Source organism: Atractosteus spatula, chromosome 2 (assembly GCF_055471065.1).
Source record: "Atractosteus spatula isolate fAtrSpa1 chromosome 2, fAtrSpa1.hap1, whole genome shotgun sequence".
Lineage (NCBI taxonomy): Eukaryota > Metazoa > Chordata > Actinopteri > Semionotiformes > Lepisosteidae > Atractosteus > Atractosteus spatula.
The window spans coordinates 54,994,348-55,017,073 of record NC_142707.1 but is presented as its reverse complement, the minus strand read 5'-3'; the positions used below and the strand labels follow the sequence as shown (position 1 = coordinate 55,017,073).

The following is a 22,726-nucleotide window of genomic DNA, read 5'->3' as shown; positions in this document are numbered from 1 at the left end:
GTGGGACAAGCGGACAGCTTCCAGAGGGGAAGCAATATAAATCTTGGAAAACTGAAAGCTTGAAATACAGGCAGATATTGGTATTTGAAACAGAAAACATGCTTTAAAAATATGGGAATGGAAAACAAAATGAAGTTTTATACTGATTCTCTATCTCCACTAGGTGGTGTTATTAATATGCGAAGTAACACCTCAGTATTTTAAGGCTTCTCTTTCTAACGTGTTATATTTCATATTCGTTTGATATAGTTTCGTCCAACCAGTGATTAAAATCAGCAGTTATTTCTGATGATGTCGGCAAGGTGCTGTTTATCAAAACAGTGCATCTTACAGTTGGAGGAGCTCATCTGTTTGAAGTCCTTCTGGGCTTGATGTTGTAAGTGAAGGACTAAAGAAACTGCTACTGTTTTATCTACACTTTAACTTTAACAAAACTGTACTGTCAAGTCTTCAGTGTTGTTTTGCAAGTTTCCAATAGTTATTGACCAAGGAGTGCACCTCAGTAAGATTTGAATCCTGGCAACTTCAACAAGCACCATAAGTAAAAATGAAGTCAAATACTAAGGAAAAGGGATTATAATATTTCTGCTTTTTGTACATTAGTTCTTAATTGTACATAACACTAAAAATCATGAAAACATCAGACCCTCTTATGAAGTCCTGCAGAGCTCCAGAGTGTTTTGGTTTCTGTCCCAACTGAACTCTGTATGATCAATCAGTGGCTTAATTTGGGGTACTTAACATACTCTTTTATAATTTAAGACTGCCTAAAAATGTGCTGGAAAGTAGACCTGGGACAGGTAGTACCCATGCTTTTTTACTTGCAGGGATCACTCACACTGCTGAATCACAGCCTTGACAAATTGGCTCTACAAGGTCATCATCATCATCATCATCCACATGATCATGTCACTTTTTACATTAATATTTATATAGCTTATCTAGCATATCATTGTTTACATTATAAAGCTCCTTTCATCCCAAGGGATACCACAGAGCCCTTTTTCATAGCATACCAGCACTGCAGTGTAAATTATTTGCCTTCTTCTGTAACATCCAGCATCACATGGAAAGAACTGCAGAGCAATTGAAACCCAGTTCCAGGAACATGATCTTTCCCATCTGAACTTCTGGAATTGTAATACCCTTCAACCCCAGTTTTCCCAGAAACACAAAGTTTTAATAGTAAACTGGGACTCTAATCCTCTCCTTATCACCTGCCCTGTCAGATGCCTTTTCCATGTTTGAATGGAACAATCATTTTAACATAAAAAAACACATTAAGCAGGACACACTGAAAACAGAGGAAAAGACATCCCAGGAAGAGGTACAACCTGCAAAAGCGTCCTTATTAAAGGCTCTGTAATTAAAACCACCTTTTAAAGACCATATATTAACTGTGACTAAACCAGAGCTGCCTACTACAGTATACATTCATTTCAGCACTTTTATACACTCTGTTTACATATCTAATTTGTTAAATGGTACTGTAATGTATCCAGACTCCAACCCACACAAACACACAAGTGGGCAACTTCAGTAGTTTCCACCAGCAAGAAAAAGAAACACAGCTAACTCATCTCTATAACCTCAGATTTTTTTAGCAAGCTTATTTTAGACTTGTGCTAACATATATTATATTTTATATTATACATTATTATAAAACCAAGTATTATTAAAAACATGTAATAGGTTTATTCCATGCTGAAAAAAAGAAGAAAGAGAACACAACGTTTCGGCCGTGGAGCCTTCTTCAGGTCGAAACGTTGTGTTCTCTTTCTTCTTTTTTTCAGCATGGAATAAACCTATTACTTGTTCCTTTGCAGCCTACGCATGCTGACGCAGCTACCCACCTGAACTTATTAAAAACATTATAAAATTCTACTTTGCAACACTGCTGTGTAACTGAAGACTAATAGTATATTAGTATAATAGTATATACTATCAGTATATTGAGGTAAGAATATATCATATAATTTCTACATTTTTCTCAATAACCCAATAAGATACAGCTTAATGCATTTACTATAAAAATATCACATTCTTTGTCTATTAAGAACAAGCCTTTCTTTTTTGGTTTATATTCACATATTTTCTCAGTCAAATGATATTGTACACTCAAGTGTTAGATGTTAAAATACTTTGGTGAAATATTTTGCACTTTTCCTTCCACACTGATCTGTCAAACCAACAAGGCTTTCACGAAAATAAAATTTGCATTATTCACGATTGTTTCTGTCACAGCTATTAAAAATGATAAATTTGCCACTAAATCTTCAATATGTTTTTAAGCAACAAACACATATGCCACACATTAATAAGCAGGTTAATGAATTAAATAATTAATCCCAGTCCTTTTGCTCCCTTTTTTAATCAAATATTTTTTGGCTTCAGTTAAGACAGGAAATCTAGTACATTTCCTCAGGTTCAGGCAGCAGCGCATAAAAAAAGCCATGAAGAGTTACGATACCTGGGCTTCTTTGCTGACCTGCCCGTCCGAGTGTTTAATCAGCTGGTCAGATGAGCACTCTGCTGCTCCCTCACCCTTGGCCATCGCTCTGCCTGAATGGGCATTCACCACTTTATACTACACTCATTCACAAGCTCATTCTGCTTTGACCACCTGCCAAAAAGGGAGGAGAGCAGAGTTAAACACAGCCCCACCCCACGGCAGCCCAGTGGCTGCTTAGTGCTCTGCCAGACGAGGAGGAGGACTTTAGTTCTTATGTTCACTGTCACAGTTTTCATACTGACCTCCCCACTGGATTGTTATTAATGAATGAAAGCTTCTGTTTAGTTTTGTCATTAGAGTATATATAAGGTTTAGTGCACTGATATAAATAATTGTTAATAGCTTCTGGGCTTTATATATAATTTCAAAAGTAAATTGTGCAGTTCTCTCAGAAGGAAATGTTTCTTTAGAAATAGTTTCTTCTCCTTAATTTAAAATGATAAATTACTGTTATTTAATACATTTGTTACCTTTCTGGAAATGTTCGTTAATGTTGATCATGCAGGATAAAAATCTAAAACTGTTGTTTCTGGGGATTAAAAATATGATAAATTCACAACCGGTAATTTCAGGTTGTGAATGTGAACATAGCCTATTATGCTTTTAATTTAAACTTTTTGTTTTACTGTTTAGTTCAGTTGTAGATAATGTTTGCTGGTCAAAGAATTCTTCTCTTTTCACAAAGGCAAATACAGTAACATTGCCTGTGCTTATATATATTATATAAGTCTGGGCTTCCTAATTACCTCTGTATATTAGTTCTCTGTTTCCTGCAATTAAAAGCTGCACTTCTCCTGGGAGAAGCATTAAATTACTTCAAATAAAGTATAACTGGGACACTTTTTCCTTTCACTGTAGCCTTGTGAATTAAAGAGACATAGAAAACCTGGATCTCTGATTTCGGAGGATGAAGTCTGGAGTTTGGGAAAGCCTTGCTATACTGCACACAACGTATTCTCATATTGTCAAATGGGAAATCATCAGCTATTAAGGAGAGCCTACATTCTACACATGTTCCCAGTAAGTAAAAGATGAAAAGAATGGAGGGGAGGTACCAATCATTATGCATTCTGCTAAACTGTAATCCTTAGGTTCACCAATGCCTTGGCAGACCTGAACAGAAGTTTCTTTTCTTTTATTAAATACTTTCAATGAAGCCCAATGTGTTCTCTGTCATAGCTATTTTCTCCGGAGACTCAGCAATCACGCCAGAATCGCCACCAACAGCACTTACCCACTTAATCAATTAGTTACCACGACAACACAATGGGAGACAATTAGTGCCACTTGTTAGACTATAAGTCCCTCTGCTATTTCAGACCCATCTCTGCCTTCTCTTAGTCCTAGCATTCAGTTACTAGTCCTGACATTCACATATTACTCACCTCTTGTATCTTGACCATGCTTTGTTTGACTTTGCTCCTCTGGACTTGTAATGCATCTCTATGTTTGTTTCTGGCTTTTTTTTTTGGCTTTCATTCTGAGTTTCCCTTTGGTACCAAATACTTGAGTCTTTCCAGATTTGACCTCAGCCTGTTCCTGATTTTTGACATTGGATTGCGTGTGTGCCTGCCTGCTTGCCTGCCATACCCGCACTTGAATCCAGTCTTCAGCCCTAGACTGCTTCTCTGTTACTGTGAGAACAGTGGTATTACAGTACATCCTACTATCACTAACACAACTGATCAGCCAGGAAAGTTTATACTTATACTTGATTTTTTAACAGAGGGTCTTTCTATATTGTATATGTTTGTAATCTATAATAAGGGTTTTAAAGTGCACTTTCCCAAACACTTGTATCTACCCTGTGCTCAAATATTTACCCTAACAAGATTTATTTTGAGACCCAGATTCTGGTTCGGAGGGAAGCGCACTCATTCTGTTTTCACACTGTACTTCTATACTTGTGCAGTGCTCCAGCTTCTGTATCCCTTTAATTTGCATAGTTGCAGCCTTTTGTACGAAAAGAAATGTGTATAAGTTGTGAAAGTATGGTAGATTCAGGCAAAACCAAGGTTAGTTTTGAACTGCATTTCACAGAAGACTGTGGGAAAAGACTTGCCACCCCCAGTCACCTGACCAGTTGGTTGTTATGACAATTGGTAATATGACAATTTAATTGGAGGCTTCCAAGATCAGTCTTTTTATCTGCTGTTTGAGAAAAAAAGATCAGATCTTCTGTTATACAAACTGCACCAGAGTGAGAGAAGAAGACAACTGACCAAGCGACAGGCAGAACTGTTGCAAGGTTTGAATGTTTACAAGAAACTGAAGATGTCTAATGAGAAGCTCAAGGAGGAGTTTAGGCTTTTGTTTTGTGTGGTTTTGTGGAATTCCTTCATTTGCCTTGCACTGTCAATAAAAGAGCATTTTCCTCTTTACCTAAAGACTACTTTATGTGTCTGTTTTACCTTGACCGGTCTATCAACATTCCTATTTACAAAACCCAGCCATAGTAAAGGCTTCCCCTTTGGGTTGTTATTGAGTGTGGGCAGTACAATGTCTGAAGAAGAGCAGTGTGACACTTTTTTATGCTCCCTTCTGTTGAAATTCTACTGCATTCTACTGCCCTGTGCTGAAAAGGGTGGTGGTGACACAGTGCATTCCATCTCTATTATTTCTGTGCAGCCAATGAGAGCATCGTTCCAGGTATTCTTCTACTTGCCAAATACATATTCATTATGGCCTTTAAGCAACAGGTTACCTACACAGTTTTATGTGACAAAGGTGAAAAATTAAATCAATGTTTATGCATAAAGATCCAAAGAATAGTGGGTCAAATGCTGTTGCTTCACACATTTTTCCAAAATGTATATACAGTATATGTTACTATATAACTGTATATCCTTCACACTGAAAGGTTCAAAATTATTAGCCAGTGCCTTTGGTCTGTAACAGACCACAAGCCACTTTTCTTATGAGACATGGAATAGAAAAAGAAAGAGAAATAAATAAAAAATAACCTTTTCTGTTTTAAACTTGTCAATGTTGGGAGAGACTTTTACACTAAATTACATTACAAGAAAACAATCTGTAAATGATATAAATTGTCAATGGCACTGATGTGTCTGCAAAATAATAATGTACAATTCATGCTTCTTGCAAATGAATTTCTATAGGTTGTGGAAGTACTTTACTAAGCATTACATAATGAGAATACATTACTACTTATTTAAATGACAATATCTGTTCCACTCACCTGTCGTGATAATTATTAAATTTTACCACCAAAATCTTGTGAAATCTATTTTACTTTTAAAAGGTACTTAAAAAAAAACTAAACATCTAAAATATCATCACAATTGATAGTCAGACCATGTTTGCCAGCAACCTCTTATCTCTCTCTGGTGAATGACTGGAGGCGGATTGTCTTCAGTCTAAAAAACAGGCTGTGTTGAACCTGTAGACTCACTGTTAATGTTTTTAAAAAGTCTTTGTAAGAATTAACCAATGACAAGCTGTAAATATTGCATTTTCTACAGAAAGCAAACCTCATGCTTCCTTAACATTCCATAATGCACATAATGAAAAGGACAATTTTCATGTTCCTCTGACAGAACCACTGAGAAACGTAGACTTGAATCAAGCTTACAGGGAATGAAGAGGCTGTTAAAAATGTATGATAATTACCAAGAAAAGAATGGCTGCATGAAATCCTGAATGTTGGAGAAGATCATCTGCAGATTATCACAGGCAGTATCACTGGTAGCTGTTTTTCAGCTCTGGAGTCTAGGGGTTGATTCAGGCTTTGGGTATCTGCTCGAGCGTGTATGTTCTCCCTGTGTTCCTGAGGGCTTTCACTGCATGCTCTGAATTAAGCAGTCATGTTGCAGATGCCTCTTGCTCCATTTCAGCAGAAAGCCGCCTGTGAGCTGTCTGTTCCACATGGTTTTTTGAAGATCAGTAAGCAGCACCAACTTTCATCCAGCTTGCTTTCAGCTGTCATGTTTCTTCTTCCCGTGTTTAACTATTGATAAGTGAAATGGGTTGTTTCCAAATCATGGCACAATTAATCTTTATAGTTCCCCTTCAATGTTAAGTAAAATTGCAACTATATATTATCTTTTGGTGAGTTTGGTTTGTTCTGAATTTGTCATTTACCACTAGCTCTCCAAGACTGATCAGTACAATATATACAGTTCATCACATTACGTATTAAAATGTCCTGTTTACTGATAACAGTTTACATCACAAGAAGTCACACTTTTTTTGAAAAGTGAAAATAAACTCTTAATAACTTACAAGGTTCAAAAGACACCAAAGAACATCAAGTGACCTAAATTCAGAGAATAAGAGAACCTGTACACATTAGATTGTTCTTTAAGTGGGTACAGCTGAATCTGGAGACAAATTACTCAGAGAAGTACATAGAAACAAGGTTCCTGTGGCCCCCTTTGCACCCATTGACAAAGAATAGACCACTTTAATTTTGTACGTAATTGAGGATCTCATCCAGCCATTTCTTGAAAGAAGCCAGGGTACCACACGGCAGGGTAGCATATTCCAGACTCCCAAAAATCTTTGGGTAAAGTGCCTCGTGTTCTCACTTGAAATGCAATTCCATTTAGTTCCCACTTGTGTCCTCTGGTTCGTTTTTCACTGTATATTCTGACAGTCTGCTGGGTTGACTGTCAATGCCTTTGAAGATTTTCAATCAGGCCACCCTCCAGTCTTCTACAGTATGTCCAAAACTAAAAAGGTTCAGTTTCTTCTTAGTGAACAGATTTCATACAATCATCAGTTCAGTGTCTTAACACCACTGCAACCGTTAATAAAGTACTGTATATATATATAGGACCTTCTGCTGTTGTAACCTTTTATTTTGTCATAATTATATTTTGAGAAAACTTTTGACTCACAGTTACTCTAAAAGCGTGATAAGTAATTTATATTTTTTGTTTTTTTTGGTGTTTATGGTACTCTATAAAAATACAATTATTCGGAGAAACATTAAATTTCAAAGTCCTGAACCTAAAATAAAAATTGTCCAATTCGACAGATAAAAGGTATATACAGAACCATCCAAAAATACTTTAACATGCATTTCCCTTTCGTGAAAATGAGGGCTTAAGTATTATTTATGGAGCACAGTAAAAGGTGATGAGGTGATTCAGGAAGATTGGCATCATAATCTACTTATAGTAAGAAAAAAAGATATAAAAATGCAGAGTACAGTATGTCTATCCAAACTGGTACAAGGTTTGCCTTAAGAAAAGATACTTGCCAAATTTGAAAGGCATGAAATAAGCAAAAATGACTCTAATGCAAGTACACAAAAAGGGGTATACTGATTTTTTTCTAGTTTTTTGTTATACCCTCACTCAATTTGGATTCACCAGTTGTGTTTTTCATGTCTCGATTTACATCACACTGCAATCACACGGGGAGACTTAGGAAATGCCGACAGACTCCTCCTACCTGCCGACCTTTGAACCACTTACCTTTTTGTGCCAACTGGGAGAGACGCACATCAATCACAGGCAGGTCACAGGAAGTCCCTGGAGAGAATGCTCGGCTGCTTGGGGATGCCCAATCACAGCAGACTAGTCACATGACCCAGGCAAATAGACCTCAACCTGCACTTGGGCCACACCTTTGAGCAACTCAGGAGACCCGGAAACATCTTTATTCTTAAAATATTATTTTTAAAATAAACTAAGCAAACTGGCATCATTTGCATGAATGTAGAAAAGCTGTAACTGATAGTCCTGCACTTGTATCGAAACACTTTTTATACTGTAGATGCAACAAAAATTACTTCACAAATTCAGTTTTGCCTACACATATTCCAACCTCACTAACACACTTTTTTTTCCACTTTAACCAGAATCTTTTTATTTCCATACTATTTACAACAAGCATTCTGTTAAATTAATTTACAGTGTTTTCAGTCAATAAATACCATTAAAGGTATTTACATACCACTTAATTTCCTTAAAACAAAACATAAGTGTACAATTTAGCTAAGGTATTGTGTTTTGAGAAAGCATTCTGAATGTACAATATCCCTTCTGGGTTTGGAAGATCAAGTTTCATATTTTCTTTCCAAGACATCCCTTGTCTCGCAGGGTTCCTGAAGAATGGTCTCTGCAGAAACAGGTTGCTGTCAGTCAGGAGTGTCCAAAAGGGGCTTCAGCTGTTAGAGGTCTCTGCACAATCACTGCGTTGGACAGATTCGCCTCCTGCAAACTGAGGTCCTTTTCTTTCAGCTCACGGAGTGGCAGGGATGTTGTGAGGATGAAAGGTGAGTTAGTTCCCTGAGCTCTTTCAATGAAGTCCTGGACATCACTAATCCTACTCGCAGAAGATAACAGAAACATTACAGATTTTTATGTTTTCCTATGTTACATGTATTTAAAGAGGAATTTACATTGTCTTCCAAAGATACTGGAAAACTTTTTTTGCTTTATAGTCATTTGGTATTACATTAAAATGAATTACAAAATACCGTATGACATGTTCTATTTTTGGGTAACTGCAAGCATACATTTTTTTACAGCAAAAACATACTTTGCATTCAACCCAGTGTTTTAAAGTGACCATAGATATTGGGACACAAGTCAGTGCTTGCTTGCATACAGTATACGGTACTTTTAAGACAACTGGATGAAGCCTGCAATCCATTTAAGCTCACCAAATTCTTTTTGTTATCATTATCATAACTTTTTGTAAAAATGGCGTTACATCCAAGTGACTATTCGTATTGATTCATAATGAGACATATTCAACCAAAATGTAAGACCAGAACTCCAGGTAGAAATCAGGAAAAAATTATGGAACACACCATTATGCACTCGAGAACTGACATTGAGCTTCCATGTTCAGTAACAGTGGTTCTCAAATATTCATGTGAACTCTTATTTTTCATAAATATATACAGTACGTTTTATCATATATAATTAGACACACTGTAATTATACCCATTATCACGTTGATGTATCATGTTGTGTAATGTTTATAAAGGCCTTATCACAGTGCTGTGTAGTCCCATTCAATGAAAGCATTGCCAGAACATCTGTAAAGACTTATTGACTTGAAGTCCCCTCATTCCTTCCTGAACACCCTGGTAAGTTCTCTACCACATACCCACCTGTGAGCGAGGTTAAATTTCTGCACAAGTCTTCTTCCATCTGCCAACCAGATCTGAAGACTGGTGACAGGCTGCGTGTGGTTCACTTCCAGAGAAGGGACTGGAGGGCCTTCTGTGTCCTTCGTTACCACTGTGGGAGCAACGCTGGGTATGGAAGTAAAAATACATTTAATGCAAGAACAAGAAGCTTAAAAGTTACGTAAATTATGTAAAGCAACAGTTCAAATTTAAATATGCATCTACAAATTGTTTTCCTAGAACTCTGAAAATATCTTTCTATTATGCTTGTATCAACAGTGTGTAATCTTGTATTGCCTTATGCACACTTGGCTCTAAAGGATTTTATTTTTAATATACATGGATTGGCAGTGATTGTTTTTTCTAAATACATGATCATGGTTTCTAAATACAATCTTCTCATACCTCACTTAGCCTGGCAATCCTATAAGAGCAGTAGATTGTCTGCAGCTATTTTTGCCACTTGACCAACCAACATTTTCTATTTTCTGTCCTGCTACATAATGATATTAAGACATTCTTAAGAACCTTATACTGTAGTTCCAAGCTTATATTGTAGCTTTGATTTTTATTGATTTTATTAGAATTTTTTGCCATATTAAAAATAAACACATCTTGAAAGAAAACAATTTTCTATACTGAGAGGTGCAGAGACGTTGCTATAATAGAAGTAGATTTCTTTTAAACATCACTGTTATACAAACATGTTTTCAGCTTAATTGAGATCCAGAGGCTTTGAGTGGTTTTCCATGAAGGCACAGCTGTCTACACTCATTGGAAGAATCGCATACAGCTGTGGATGATGCAAAACCTTTCGTCACAGTGAATCTGAACTTCATGATAGCCAGACCAAGTTCAGTTTCAGAACAATCAGGAATTATTAGTTTTCCTAAGGAGTGGCCCTGTGCTAGATGACAGGTTGTCCTGTTTAAAAGCAATCTGTAATATGTTGTTTGGTGAGAACACAACTCGATATGTCATTTTCAAACTTTTGTGAATCTGTCAACAAAACGCCTATCACCATCACACCTGTCGAGAAGCACCCTGACTTTGACACCAAACTCCTGGTGTGCCTGAGGTCCAAAGGAAAATCAGAGGAGCATCCAACTGTGTCCAGGTGTCACAGGGTTCATAGAAAAGGAGTGATCAAAGGGCCATGAAGTTCTCTTAAAGTCTACATTATTATCTGCTGGCACATCATTTCTACCTTGAAACAGTGTTGTCTGTTTGTTAGTGTTCTGTGTTCTCTGTCTTTCTGAGCATTTGTTATGAAAAGAATCTTTGGATTTGGAAGGTGTAAATACTGCATATATTATTTTTTGCATGGTTTACCCTCTCCCTGCATCAAGGAGATTTTCCTCTGGCCTAATTTTAATTCTAATGTACAAATTCACTTTATTTGTGTTCTGTACATTGCAAATCGGTTCAGCCTTTCATTTTCCCCATGGACTGCTATCACATTACCAACCATTTTCCACTTACAGAGACACTTCGTTATTAGCAAAAACACTGCAGCAATCTGGGGCGGGATTCTCTTTCATAATAGCAGAAGATCATGAGTACTATTTTAATGTTACCTGTCTAGAATGTCTTCTGTGTTGTAACAGCGGTAACAAAAATTCTTTGAAAGAATTTGCATAATACTTTGCACATCTGATCAAAAATGCAAAATAAAGAACACACATTTAAACAAAGGTATTGAAAACAAAGCTTGGGTTCTTAGTCAATATTCAGAAGGGAAAAACGGGGATTAAGAGACATCTAGTGGCCTCATTATGTACTGAGAACACTGGCAAGCACCACTAATAATTACAAGGGCTCATACTGATGTTGTATAAAAAAGGTTCAAAACGAGAGAAACTATTCAGTCAGCATATCAGCTTTCACAACATGGATTCGACAGCTTGTTCAAGACTCCAACAACACACCGCATAGAAACACCTCTCCTTTTTTCAGCCTTAAATGCATTTCCCCATAGTTTCCACTTGTGTGCTTTGCCTTGTGTTTCACTATTGATTGTAAATTAGTCCACACCTTGTCAGTGCCTTTAAGAATTTTGAATCAAGTTCCCTTGTAGTCTTATCCAGTCAATACAAAAACAGATTAAAATCTTTCATAGTCTTTTGGCTCAATCTGCAGTTTTGAAATAAACCTCAAAGAACTCTGTATAATGATCACTGTTCTCTAATGGTTCCCTCACCTGTTTTCACTCACATCTTGATAAACTGAAAAGACAGAACAGTCCTTCCCCTAGCAGGGGGGTCTGACAGAGTTAAAATGCATTTGTTATCCATATCAAAATTCAAAATCAACTTCAACTGCTTTTATATTCAACTGCTGACATTTCAGTTCTTTCTCACTATTTTGTGCAAATTTAATTTAAAATTATAATAATAATTTCTTACACTTACATAGTGCTTTTCTGGACACTCCACTCAAAGCGCTTTAAAGGTAATGGGGACCCCCTCCACCACCACCAGTGTGTAGCAGCCAGGATGCTAGGGGTAACACCTCTACTCTTTTCAAGATACACCATGGGATTTTTAATGACCACAGAGTCAGGACCTCAGTTTTATGTTTCATCCGAAGGACAGCACCAGAATAGCCAATCCTTTGTGAGCAATACAGTAATACGTACAATGTGTCCCCAGACAGAATAAATACCCCATACACTCTTTAAAGAGGAGATGAAGAAAAGAGGGGTGTTTTAAAATCATCCAGTCATACCAAGAAACTGTATTATCTGCAGGTATTTTCATTGGCAGGCAAAAATACAAACAGCTTGTAGATAAAATGCATTTGGAACTGGAGAGATGTCTTATAGTTTTGTGAATTTTAATTTTCTTTTGCTGGTATCCACCAGGCAAAAGAAATCCTGCATATACTCTGATGGACTATTTTGTTTAGGTGTAAAGATTTCCTTTTAGTTACAGTAGCAACATCTGAAGGTGTGAGTTTGTCCTGATTGGGCACTCATCGTTCTGGTAAATAATTGTTAAAAAATAGTAGCAAACATTGTGTGTTTCTGTTAATACTTGTAAATAAACTTTGTTCATCTTTTAAGTCTGTTACCCTGTATCTTGTTCAATAGTGTGCTGGGAACAAATGACCACAAGCTTACACACGTTTTTACTTGGTGTTTCCTCATTATAAGGATAATAATAGGGGATAAATTATTATTTAGCTTTTACAACATGCTTGCAGGACCTAGTTTCCTCTCTAAACATTTTCTTATTTAATTCAATTTATGCCCAATGTTGGGCTCTTTCACCCAGTTTGTAACAAGGGATGTACAGTAGGAGTGACACACCACAAGTGTGTAACAATGGGTGTGAGAGTGACACACTCAAAACATGTAACGATGGGTATTGTGGTAGGATTCCCCTAATACTAATTGTTATCAGCATGGGGATCACCAATTTGTAACAACACATATAGACATTAATAGACAAGTTTGTAAATTTTAAAAGTAAAATAATCTATATATATATTTTAATATAGGAAACTGTGGGACAAACCAAGGGTTCAATACCCTGGTACATCATACATCCAGCTCAATATTAGTCCTCCTAATATTACATATTTTAGAATAAAAAATGTTCCTCACCTTCCGAGTCTGTATCCTCGGCCAGTGAAGGGGTGAAATGTCTTCCTCTTGGGTTTGTACATTTCATCTTTCAAATCTTCCACTTTCACCTCCAGCTCCTCATCCACAAATGCTCTCTCCAGCTCCAAGGGCAGCTCCCTTTGTAAGAATAAAACAGGTCATAATTCTCTGGGGGAGTCGTTAATAACAGCAAGACAGGGCATGCACATCTACTGTCCGTACTTGTGGACCTATACTGAAATATCAAACAACACATGAAGAAATCTAAAGGTTCCTGTAGAACACACTCAAAATGATGAGGATATCCACTGGGGTAGTTGGTCTATGTGGTACATAATTACATTTTAAGAAGTGAAAAAGGTGTGATTGTGTTTAAATCACATTTTAGCTCTCCTGTCTCACCCTCAAGTTCCATTTAAACTATTTCAAATTCTTCTTCTCTCGTTCTCTGCACATTAAGTTCATCACACAAACACAACTTTGATTGTTATGGACAGTTGCCAGGTGCCTGGGCAGGTGACAAAGTACCCAACTACTGTAGGCAGATACCAATGCTCCCTCAGCTCTCTAATAATGGCAGTTGTCCAGACAGACTGCTGTGTGCCTGCAGGCATCCGAACAGTGGAACAAGAATGATCCATAACAAAGGGTTTGCAAGTGTCCTAAAAATGTTTTAGTACTCACCTACTCTGATAGTGTTTATGGTGCAGTTCATAAGTGTTGTGATTGTTGACATTAAGTGAAGTATGCATGTATTCTGACAATTCATGCAGAACTGAATGTGTGCACTGTGGATGACAAATAATGTTCTGTTCTTTCCAGGGTCGATGAATGGTAACTGTTGTGCAAGAAAGGATGTACTGCAAAGTAAACTCATGGATCTATTGTTCCTATGCTAAGGGGACCTCTCTCTTTTTAATTAACAGTGAAGTATTGTCCCAAGGTGTTTAAACATGATAGAAAATCAAAGATGATCCAAGTCTACACAACTTTCAGAGAGGACATTTCTAAAGAAACCATGAATATCTTGGAAGTTAAAAAGTTTCTGCCAGTCCAGTGCCCCAAAACCACAGTTTGTAAGATAATAAGAGCTTATCCAGCACAGGATAGTGGGGGGAAGCTGGAGCCTATCCCAGCAAGCAACAGATGCAAGGGAGGATACACCCTGGACAGGATGCCGGTCCATCACAGGGCAGACACAAGGACATGGACATTCACACACTCACACCAGGGCAAATTTTCCCAGGAGCCACTTAACCCACCAGTATGTGTTTGGACAGTGGGAGGAAATCAGAGCACCTGTAAGAAACCTACTGTATGCAAACAAGGGGATCACATGCAAACTCCACACAGATAGCACCCCAGAAATTAAACACAGGGACTCAGCCCAGCAAGGAAGAAATATTAAACACTGCACATTGTGCCTTCCTGGTTGCTATGCTCTCTATACATGAAAATGTATACATATGGTCAGTCCTCTTAAATAGATGTCTGCTGAAATGGCTACCAGATAGATGATAATTAGTAGCGATTGCTAACAATTGACCAGCCAGACTGATGCCTCTGCAAAGTGACTAGCGACAGACATTCAAAGAATATAGATATTTATTAAATATATTACTTTGACTTAACAGAAGTTAAGTTTGTACTCTCTGTAGACAGTTCTACTTTTTAGTGTTAATGTTTCTAATGTTAAGATTTAAATTCATATCCCATAAGTCATAGATATTGCACCTTAAAAGCTGTCCCTGCTCAATAAATCAAACTAAACCTGTTGGGTCACTGTCTAGCATTCGGTGAAAGATTTATTTATAACTTCTCGTAAGGAATACACTGCTTCCACAGCACCTGAAGAACATGTACAGACTCTCACATTAAGGAGACTGATGGACTAAAGCTGTATTCCCAAGTGAATCTGTTGAAAGGTTAACCTTGAAGCATGTAACCCATGATATGGAACATGCATGTATCTTTATACCAAATCTATTCAATGCCTTTACATTTCTCACTAACTATACACCCATCCTAGACTCTTGGTCCTCATATGGGCAACCACTGTAGAATAATATTTTTGTTTTACCAAATTCTTAATACTGTATTTTGCAAATTAGGTAATATAAACTAACTGAATAGCCTGAAAGTTGCAAAAAGCTTTATATTAATTATGTGTCCACTGACCAATAATAGGAAACAAGGAATATGTGAAGGTATTTCAGAAAAACTAAGTGATACAATATTTCTTTTGTTTCTTCTTTAGACTGAAAATCCAAATATAAAACACAGACAATGAATATTAACAGTGATCCAACATGATACAAAATACAATGTTGACAGTTGAAAGTTTTCACAAATCTGTCCCAAGTGTCTTTCCTCCAACTGTGCCCAATGCACTAACAACACAAAAATAAGAACAAGTAAAGTTTTATTCCATGCTGGAAAGAGAAGAAAAGAAACACAAAGTTTAGGCTCTGGAGCCTTCTTCAGGTAACAGAACAGAAAAAGAACTAACGTTTTGACTGTGGAGCCTTCTTCAGGTGTCCTGAAGAAGTGTTTTTTCTTCTCTTTTCAGCATGGAATAAACCTTTACTTGTTCCTTTGCAGCCTACACATGCTAACGCAGCTACCTAGCTGAACTACAAAAGTAAGAATACTTGGCAACTTGCCCTTTCTTAATTGAGTCCAGGAATTGCTGGTTTTCATCATCAGAATAGCTCCTAAGTCCCTCGTCATTCACTGTGAATCCATTCTTCCACAGTTTCACCACAACTTCTGCCTGCAGAAATGGGAAAACAGAGGATACAGTACAGCCTTACTGTTGAGTACTTACCGGAGCCTGATTGAAATTCACATTGTGAATTCACATTCACATTGTCGGGGGAAGTAGATTCCACTGTAGATATTTGAATTTAGAAAAATGAGCGACATACGGTATATACACGTGAAGCATTCACGTTATAATTCTTAATATTTTGTTTGATGTGTACATGAGGATGCCAAGTTCAATTCATCACTTTCAATAACTGCTTATCCAGCTGAGAGTCCCGTGGCCAGAAGCCTATCCCAGGAAGCCAGGGTTTCCCTGAAGGAAAAGGCTTAGGCCAGGTGGTAACCCCCCAGAGATGACAAAGTGGCATGGCGCACCTCAGTATGGCATGAAAACATAAACAGAGGTTTGCAGTACCGGCTGTTGGTTGTGGCAGAAAAAGAATGATTACAAAGTAACTATTTAAACAGTAAGCACTACAGTGCACTACAATAAATAGTTTAGAATATTTTGATATACATAAAATTACACATTACATTAAATATACAATATATAAAGTGCTTAAACAACTTATTCCTCCTTCACAAAGCCAACAATTTCCCCTCAAAAAGCCAATTCTCCTGGGTTGCTGAAAGAACAACTTCAGGGCTCTTTGGTAGTTAAAATCTGACACTGATGGACCACTGATTGAGATCCACAGGCATAGATTGATCAAAGCTGCAGACTACCCATGATGCTGCCCAATGAAGAGCTTTGTGTTTGAAACACATTGCTTTTTGATGGTTTTGTAAGTATCAAGCCATCATAGTGTTATTTTTGTTATGGAGGCGCTGCTCGTTAGTTTGCTCTCATTCAGGCAGTAAGTCTTTTTTCACTTTGAAAATTAAATGGCTTCCAATCCCTTTATTAACCTTTAGAAATGATGTTTCTAAACAACTTCTACAAGCAATGAAGGAACACAGTATTTGTCCAAGACCTGATGATTCAGCTGTGAGGAAACCCTGCATTTTTTCTACATGAATTTTTAACAGCTTTAAAGGGGATGCATGAGACTTTCTGTCAAAAACTGATGGCATACAATTTGTATGGATGGTTTCTTTAATCACGTATAAATACACACATTTAATAGGAAAGCCTAATGATTCCTCTCACAGGGAGATTATGTCACCTGCTGACAGAGCAGAATTCCACAGAAGTATCCTAGTCATGTCTTGTCATGTTATTGTGAATTTAGAATTTCCCACCGTGACTGCTGATTGTGCTCAAGATCATCCTCTGCGTTAAGTGTGACTGACTCGCACTAAGTCTGGATGTCCAGCCCAAGTTTACCGCTGCTGATGAGAGTGCTAGACTCATGTCTCCTGTTCCGGGGTCATCATGACGTAGTGACCTCTCCCAAAACACCCTTCCATTCCATAAAAACCTAGGTCTAGCGTGGAATATTCAGTCCTTAATTTCCTTCTTTTTTAATAAACTGCACAGACATCCATTTCTTGCACATTCTACTTTGTTGCTGTCTTTCCAAACGTGTTTTTAAATTTTAACAAAGTACAGTATGATTCAGTTAACTACTGAGATGCTACGATTCCATATAGATCCTTTCCAGAACAATCCTTACTGTATGTCTCCAAAGGTCAGAGCAAATTCTATGCACCCTGAAATTTACCCCTGAAGACAATGAGCTTAATATAAAAAAAAACACAGGTTCTCTCTAAAGCAGCACCAGGAGTGACACAAACACCACCTCTGAGAAAAAAGAAGCATCAAACTACATCATACTTTGTTGTATGCAAGACAATGTGAATATTTTGTTCTAATTCAAGGAGCAAACATAGTACCTACCTTTTTATCTCCAGTGCTGACAGTGCCGATCTTTTCCACTTCATCAAGCAAGTCTTCCAGTGAGAAACCCCTGCTCATGGGTGCATCATTCTCACAGCTCTCTGCACCATTCGCCCTGAGGGATAATGAAACTCTTTTTTTTCTAAGGAGAGGAGGATGGTGTACTCCCTAATTCCACTGGGCCAACATGATCTAAAAAGAACCTTTAATTACCAAGTCAGCTACACTCACTGCAGTCTCTTTCATTAATTAACAGAACACAACAAAAGATAGGAATAACGAAACAAAAAAACAAAGCAGGGGAGAGATAAAAAGCATGACAGTTGGCAATTGGATCCACTACCGAATTAAGACTTTGATCCTTGTCTTTTTCAGAATCAACAGTCTTCTGAATACATACGTGTACTTTTAGATATTTGTTTGATTTGACAATTGAACAAAATAACACAGTGAAGCGAATCCTGATGTGTAGATAAATTTATCCTACCTGTAAAATGCTTCAAATCTTATCAAGAGCTAGGTAAAGTGATAAAGTTCATTATACTATGAAGAAAATATTACCCTCAGCAAATATGTAACTTTACGTATCCTAAATCTTAACAATTGTAAAGCAGTACTATTAAGCATGTTTAGGATTGTAGAGCATGAAACTACTGATAAATTGAAAAAAAAAACAATTGTGGAATCTGCTAGACTCAATAATATTTGTCAATTTATTAAAACAAAAATACTGACTGGACCTACCACACTGTATCTTTGTCATTCTCTCTTGCATTATTCACGTCTTTCATAGTGCGACTTCTTGTCCATCTGCAAAGAAACAAAGAACGGCATCATTACAAACCCATGCATCACATGCAGCAAGCAGAAATACACAGGCAGTGCCAAACTGGATTAAGCAAACTCAGTTTATAACCTACACAGCTAAACAAGCATTGGCCATATCATGTATAATATAAAACATACAGCTTACACATCTGTGGGTGTAGAGGTGTAGAGGTGGTAGAGTGTATAAATAATGTTGTTAGATGTATTATAATGTCCACTATTAGAAATACTGCTATTGAAAAAACATTATAATCCTCCTCTAATGTAAGACTTGTCAAACTATAATTTTGACATTTCGTATCTTACAGTTTTTAGCAACTCTTGTTTTTTGGTCCTTGAATTCCAGGTCAACTTCCTAACTGCAGAAAGGAATTTCATGGTAACATACAGAGTTTACCATACTGACATAAACTGTCAGTTTACAACCAGAGAACGTGCTTTGTTGCCTGATTTGATATAATTCCTGGAATTCGCCCATTTGTTCTTTCAGTGATCCACGGAAGTTCACTTGTTTCTTGGCACCACGGATAGTAACAGAAGCTGTCCCAGTGGTAACTCAGAAACATTTGGAAGTGCCCAGCATTGCATCAGATCATTAATCCACATCAGGGCCCAAGAAACTCCATTCCTTGTTTTGGCTACGGCATCACTTTCTCATTCCAAATTCCTTGAAATAGCTCCTGTCGATCCTAACTTTAGAATATGAAAAGATGTGATTTCCCCAGGAAAGCACTCTATCCAAGCAAGTTCCAGGGAAAGTAGAATAGTAGCCTGCAATTTATAACATCATTTATAACTGTAGATGCTGAATTATTTCTAAGGTACTTATGTACTTTATTTGTCATGGTTGAACCCAAGCCCCCACTCCATTGGAAAGGTTCATAAATCTGAGTTGTATTTTACAGTATATCAAGAAACTATATCTTATAAGGACTGACAAATGATTTGCAATAGTTTGTGTAGGCTATGCGATGTACACAAACCAGCCTATTCATTGGTTTAGAAGAAATTAATAAGCTGGCGGACACTATACATCCACCAACAGAAATTCTTACTCCATATACAATACCACCACGATGGACACATTCAGATTTCTTTCTCTCTTTGCAGTGTCAAGGTAAAACACAGAAACCTGTGTAAAAAGTGCTTAATGAGCATACTGGCCTTCTCTTTTGTTTGACTTTTTCACACATGTACTTGAAAGAAAACAGTACGTGTTCTTTGAAGGGTGTGATTATTTGAACCTCTTTCAGACTGTTGTTGCCAAAACGTGTCCTCTGGAGAACACTATCCCTGACAGCCTACCATCTGCGGTAAAGGATTTGCAAACCGAGCTTTATTTTGAGATAATACATTCTCACAGATTTGGAGTTTCCAGCCACAATGGCATGCTAATCTGCCACTAATAGCGGAAATTAATAATTTCATTTTCAATGTTTTATAAAAGAACAACTACTGAAATTGTGCTGTAACCCTTGAGAATAACTAACAACATACTGTACCCAAAGAAAAGGACTTCCTTCTCAATATTTAGAGATGCCACTTTATTACTCTGAATGTTCATAATTTCCCTACTTTTGTAGACTTTTTCTTTCTATTAAACCCATTTCATCCTTTTGAAACAAACTACAGAGAATCCTGCATTACAGAACACATGGCAAATTTAAAGGTTGAAAGAGGCAAGTTATTGCCGCTTATGACTAACTTTGGAAAATGTAACAAGGCATAAATGATTTGATTTTTCTCTGTAAACAAAGTGTGGATAAAATTTCCAATCTAATTCCTTTGTTATGCAGTTAGTAGTAACTCTAAGCCTTCCTCAGGATGGATAATAAAAAACAAAAAAAGGTCTTTCAGACCATCAGAGTTTGCTCGAATCTTTTTAATCCTCATGTATCACGTATCCTATTCTTCAGGGATCAGTGAAGTATATTCAATAACATTGGCTTAATAATCCAAGCAATAATTAACCTGTTTAACAAAGTCTGCTCATATCAACTCAGAATATAACATTTCTTCAATGTTTCCATATCCCTGAAATTCTGCCTAAATGAACCATGGTTAAAATAACTGCTGGAGCAAACTTTTTCTGTAAACCAATTTTGAAATTTTCTGTTTTATTGTTTCGTATGCTCGACTGAATGGGTTAAAACTGATTCAAAACCATGCTCTGTGATTCATCATACAGACCTTATCTAACTAATTCTCAAGGCAATGCCTTCGATATCTGCAAGGTTTTGTGCTAAATTTACTGTCAGGCTACAAAAGCCCCAAACAGCAAAAAGGTTATGTTTGTAAAGGATATTGTTCTTACTAGATACGGAGACGTACACTATACCATTAGCTCTGGTCTAAGTAAGATGCCTAAAGTAATTAGCGTCTTTTAATGTTCTACAAATTAAGCAATACAACTACTGCAACTACAATAAAAAGTCCCAGGCTATGATTAAACCTGCTCTTCAGATGATTAAATCTTATAAGAAATCTGAGCAGCCCTAAACCATTGTTAGTTGCATCTAAAATGTCATCCTTTCGGAGTCGTTGGACCAAGGTAGCATTTATATTCTTAAATGTTATATGCACTCAAAGGTAAAAAACACACTTTAGTTTGAACACAAACAGTGCATATTCATGTATGAACACGTCTATATTTGAGGGTTTTGTCATCTCAAAGGCACAGAAGCCTGTTAAGGCAACATGAGGTAAGTACAGTAGGTCCATTTTCAGGCCATAAAGGCCCATGGGGAATGGGGGGCAAGGGCCACATTCTTCTTGACCATCCGACACTAGATTGTGGAGGTACTGTAATGTGGTGAGCATCACACTCCAGCTGGTCTATTACCCCCGGAAGGACTCATTTGGAAAGCAGGCTGGGTGGTCCTGGGAGCCATCTGGAAGGAATTAGAGCAAGCTACATCACTTGCCCCTACCTGGGATTGAACCCAGGACCTTCCAGGCAGGGGCTAGACACCCTTGCCATCTGAGCTACTGTACCATGGTTCCTTTAAGGAAACACACCCAGAGGAAATATATTTGCGTGTCATTGTATTACATGCATAGAACAGTAAATAAGTGAAACTTTAAATACCTCTACACAGCTGTACACAGACGTTTATACGTGCTGCAAAATTTTAAGTCTACACCTATGAGGAACATGATAGCATGAAGGAACATTAAGGGCACCTCGCTTAAGCAATTTAAAAGAGTACCAGCACTAGATATGGGGCACACCTACTGTACGATGGTCTAACGCCCCATCCAGGAGAATCTGTACTCTCGATTAATTTAACTCCGGTCTGCAATCCTGCTAATACGAGCCATTGGGGACTAAAACATGGACACGTGTAACTGCGTGATTTCATGCATATTTTGTACTGAAGTTACAGAGGGAATGCAATTTTTACCCTGAAGTGTTCACACATTTCATACCAAAAAAACAGTAAATTCACCTCTTCAAAAAACACCGACTCATTAAAAAACATTTAAATATAACAATTACGGTATAACGTTTAAAATTATTTAACAATTCCGAGCAACAAACATGGGTCTAGTGCTAAGATATTATTAACGGACTGCCCGCTTCACCAATGCTGCATGCAGGGTGTGTACATCACCATAAAGCCAAGCTTCTGTTAACACCGTAGCTTAAATTATGAATATAATAATGTATTTTTTAGCATCCTCGGCATGAAAAGCTTGTTTTTTTTGTTGTTGTTACCAGTTGCCTTTTCCACACAGTCACGCAGCTATGTATATCTCCAGGAAGATTCTATCAGCAGCCTTGCCTGACAAATCCCTATCCCCACAGTGGCATGCTGACGTCAGAGCCGTCTGTCTGGAAACCACCGGCGTCACGTTTTAAAAATTGTGCCAGAACTCATTGGATAAATGCAATGTCACAGCAAGCTTCTAAAGGTTAAGGAAAAACACAGGTTTATTAGAAGATGCAATTTTATGCATATTACTGATTGTAGTTGAAGTAGCTCGCTCTGTGATTGTGCATCTAGGTCCTATTACTAAACCGACTGATTCTGAATTTTTTTTTCTTGTGACGGTAGTGATAAT

At 37.3% G+C, this 22,726-nt stretch overlaps 2 protein-coding genes across 2 annotated transcripts in view; both read right to left on the bottom strand.

The window, feature by feature from the left end:
* mfsd2b (MFSD2 lysolipid transporter B, sphingolipid) overlaps window positions 1-2,554 on the bottom strand; it is a 33,523-nt gene extending 30,969 nt beyond the window's left edge. The window contains exon 1 of the mRNA XM_088909072.1: window positions 2,471-2,554. Coding sequence (XP_088765198.1) covers window positions 2,471-2,554 — 84 coding nt within the window. The remainder of the gene's footprint in view (window positions 1-2,470) is intronic.
* Window positions 2,555-8,318: 5,764 nt separating this feature from the next.
* Window positions 8,319-22,482, bottom strand: ubxn2a (UBX domain protein 2A). Its single transcript, XM_088935019.1, has 7 exons — window positions 22,380-22,482; window positions 18,578-18,643; window positions 17,834-17,948; window positions 15,887-16,000; window positions 13,228-13,361; window positions 9,603-9,746; window positions 8,319-8,806 (listed from the first exon to the last, which is right to left on the bottom strand). The coding sequence occupies exons 2-7, from the start codon at window positions 18,622-18,624 to the stop codon at window positions 8,623-8,625; spliced, it is 738 nt and encodes a 245-aa protein (XP_088791145.1). The 5' UTR covers window positions 18,625-18,643; window positions 22,380-22,482; the 3' UTR covers window positions 8,319-8,622.
* Window positions 22,483-22,726: the final 244 nt, after the last annotated feature.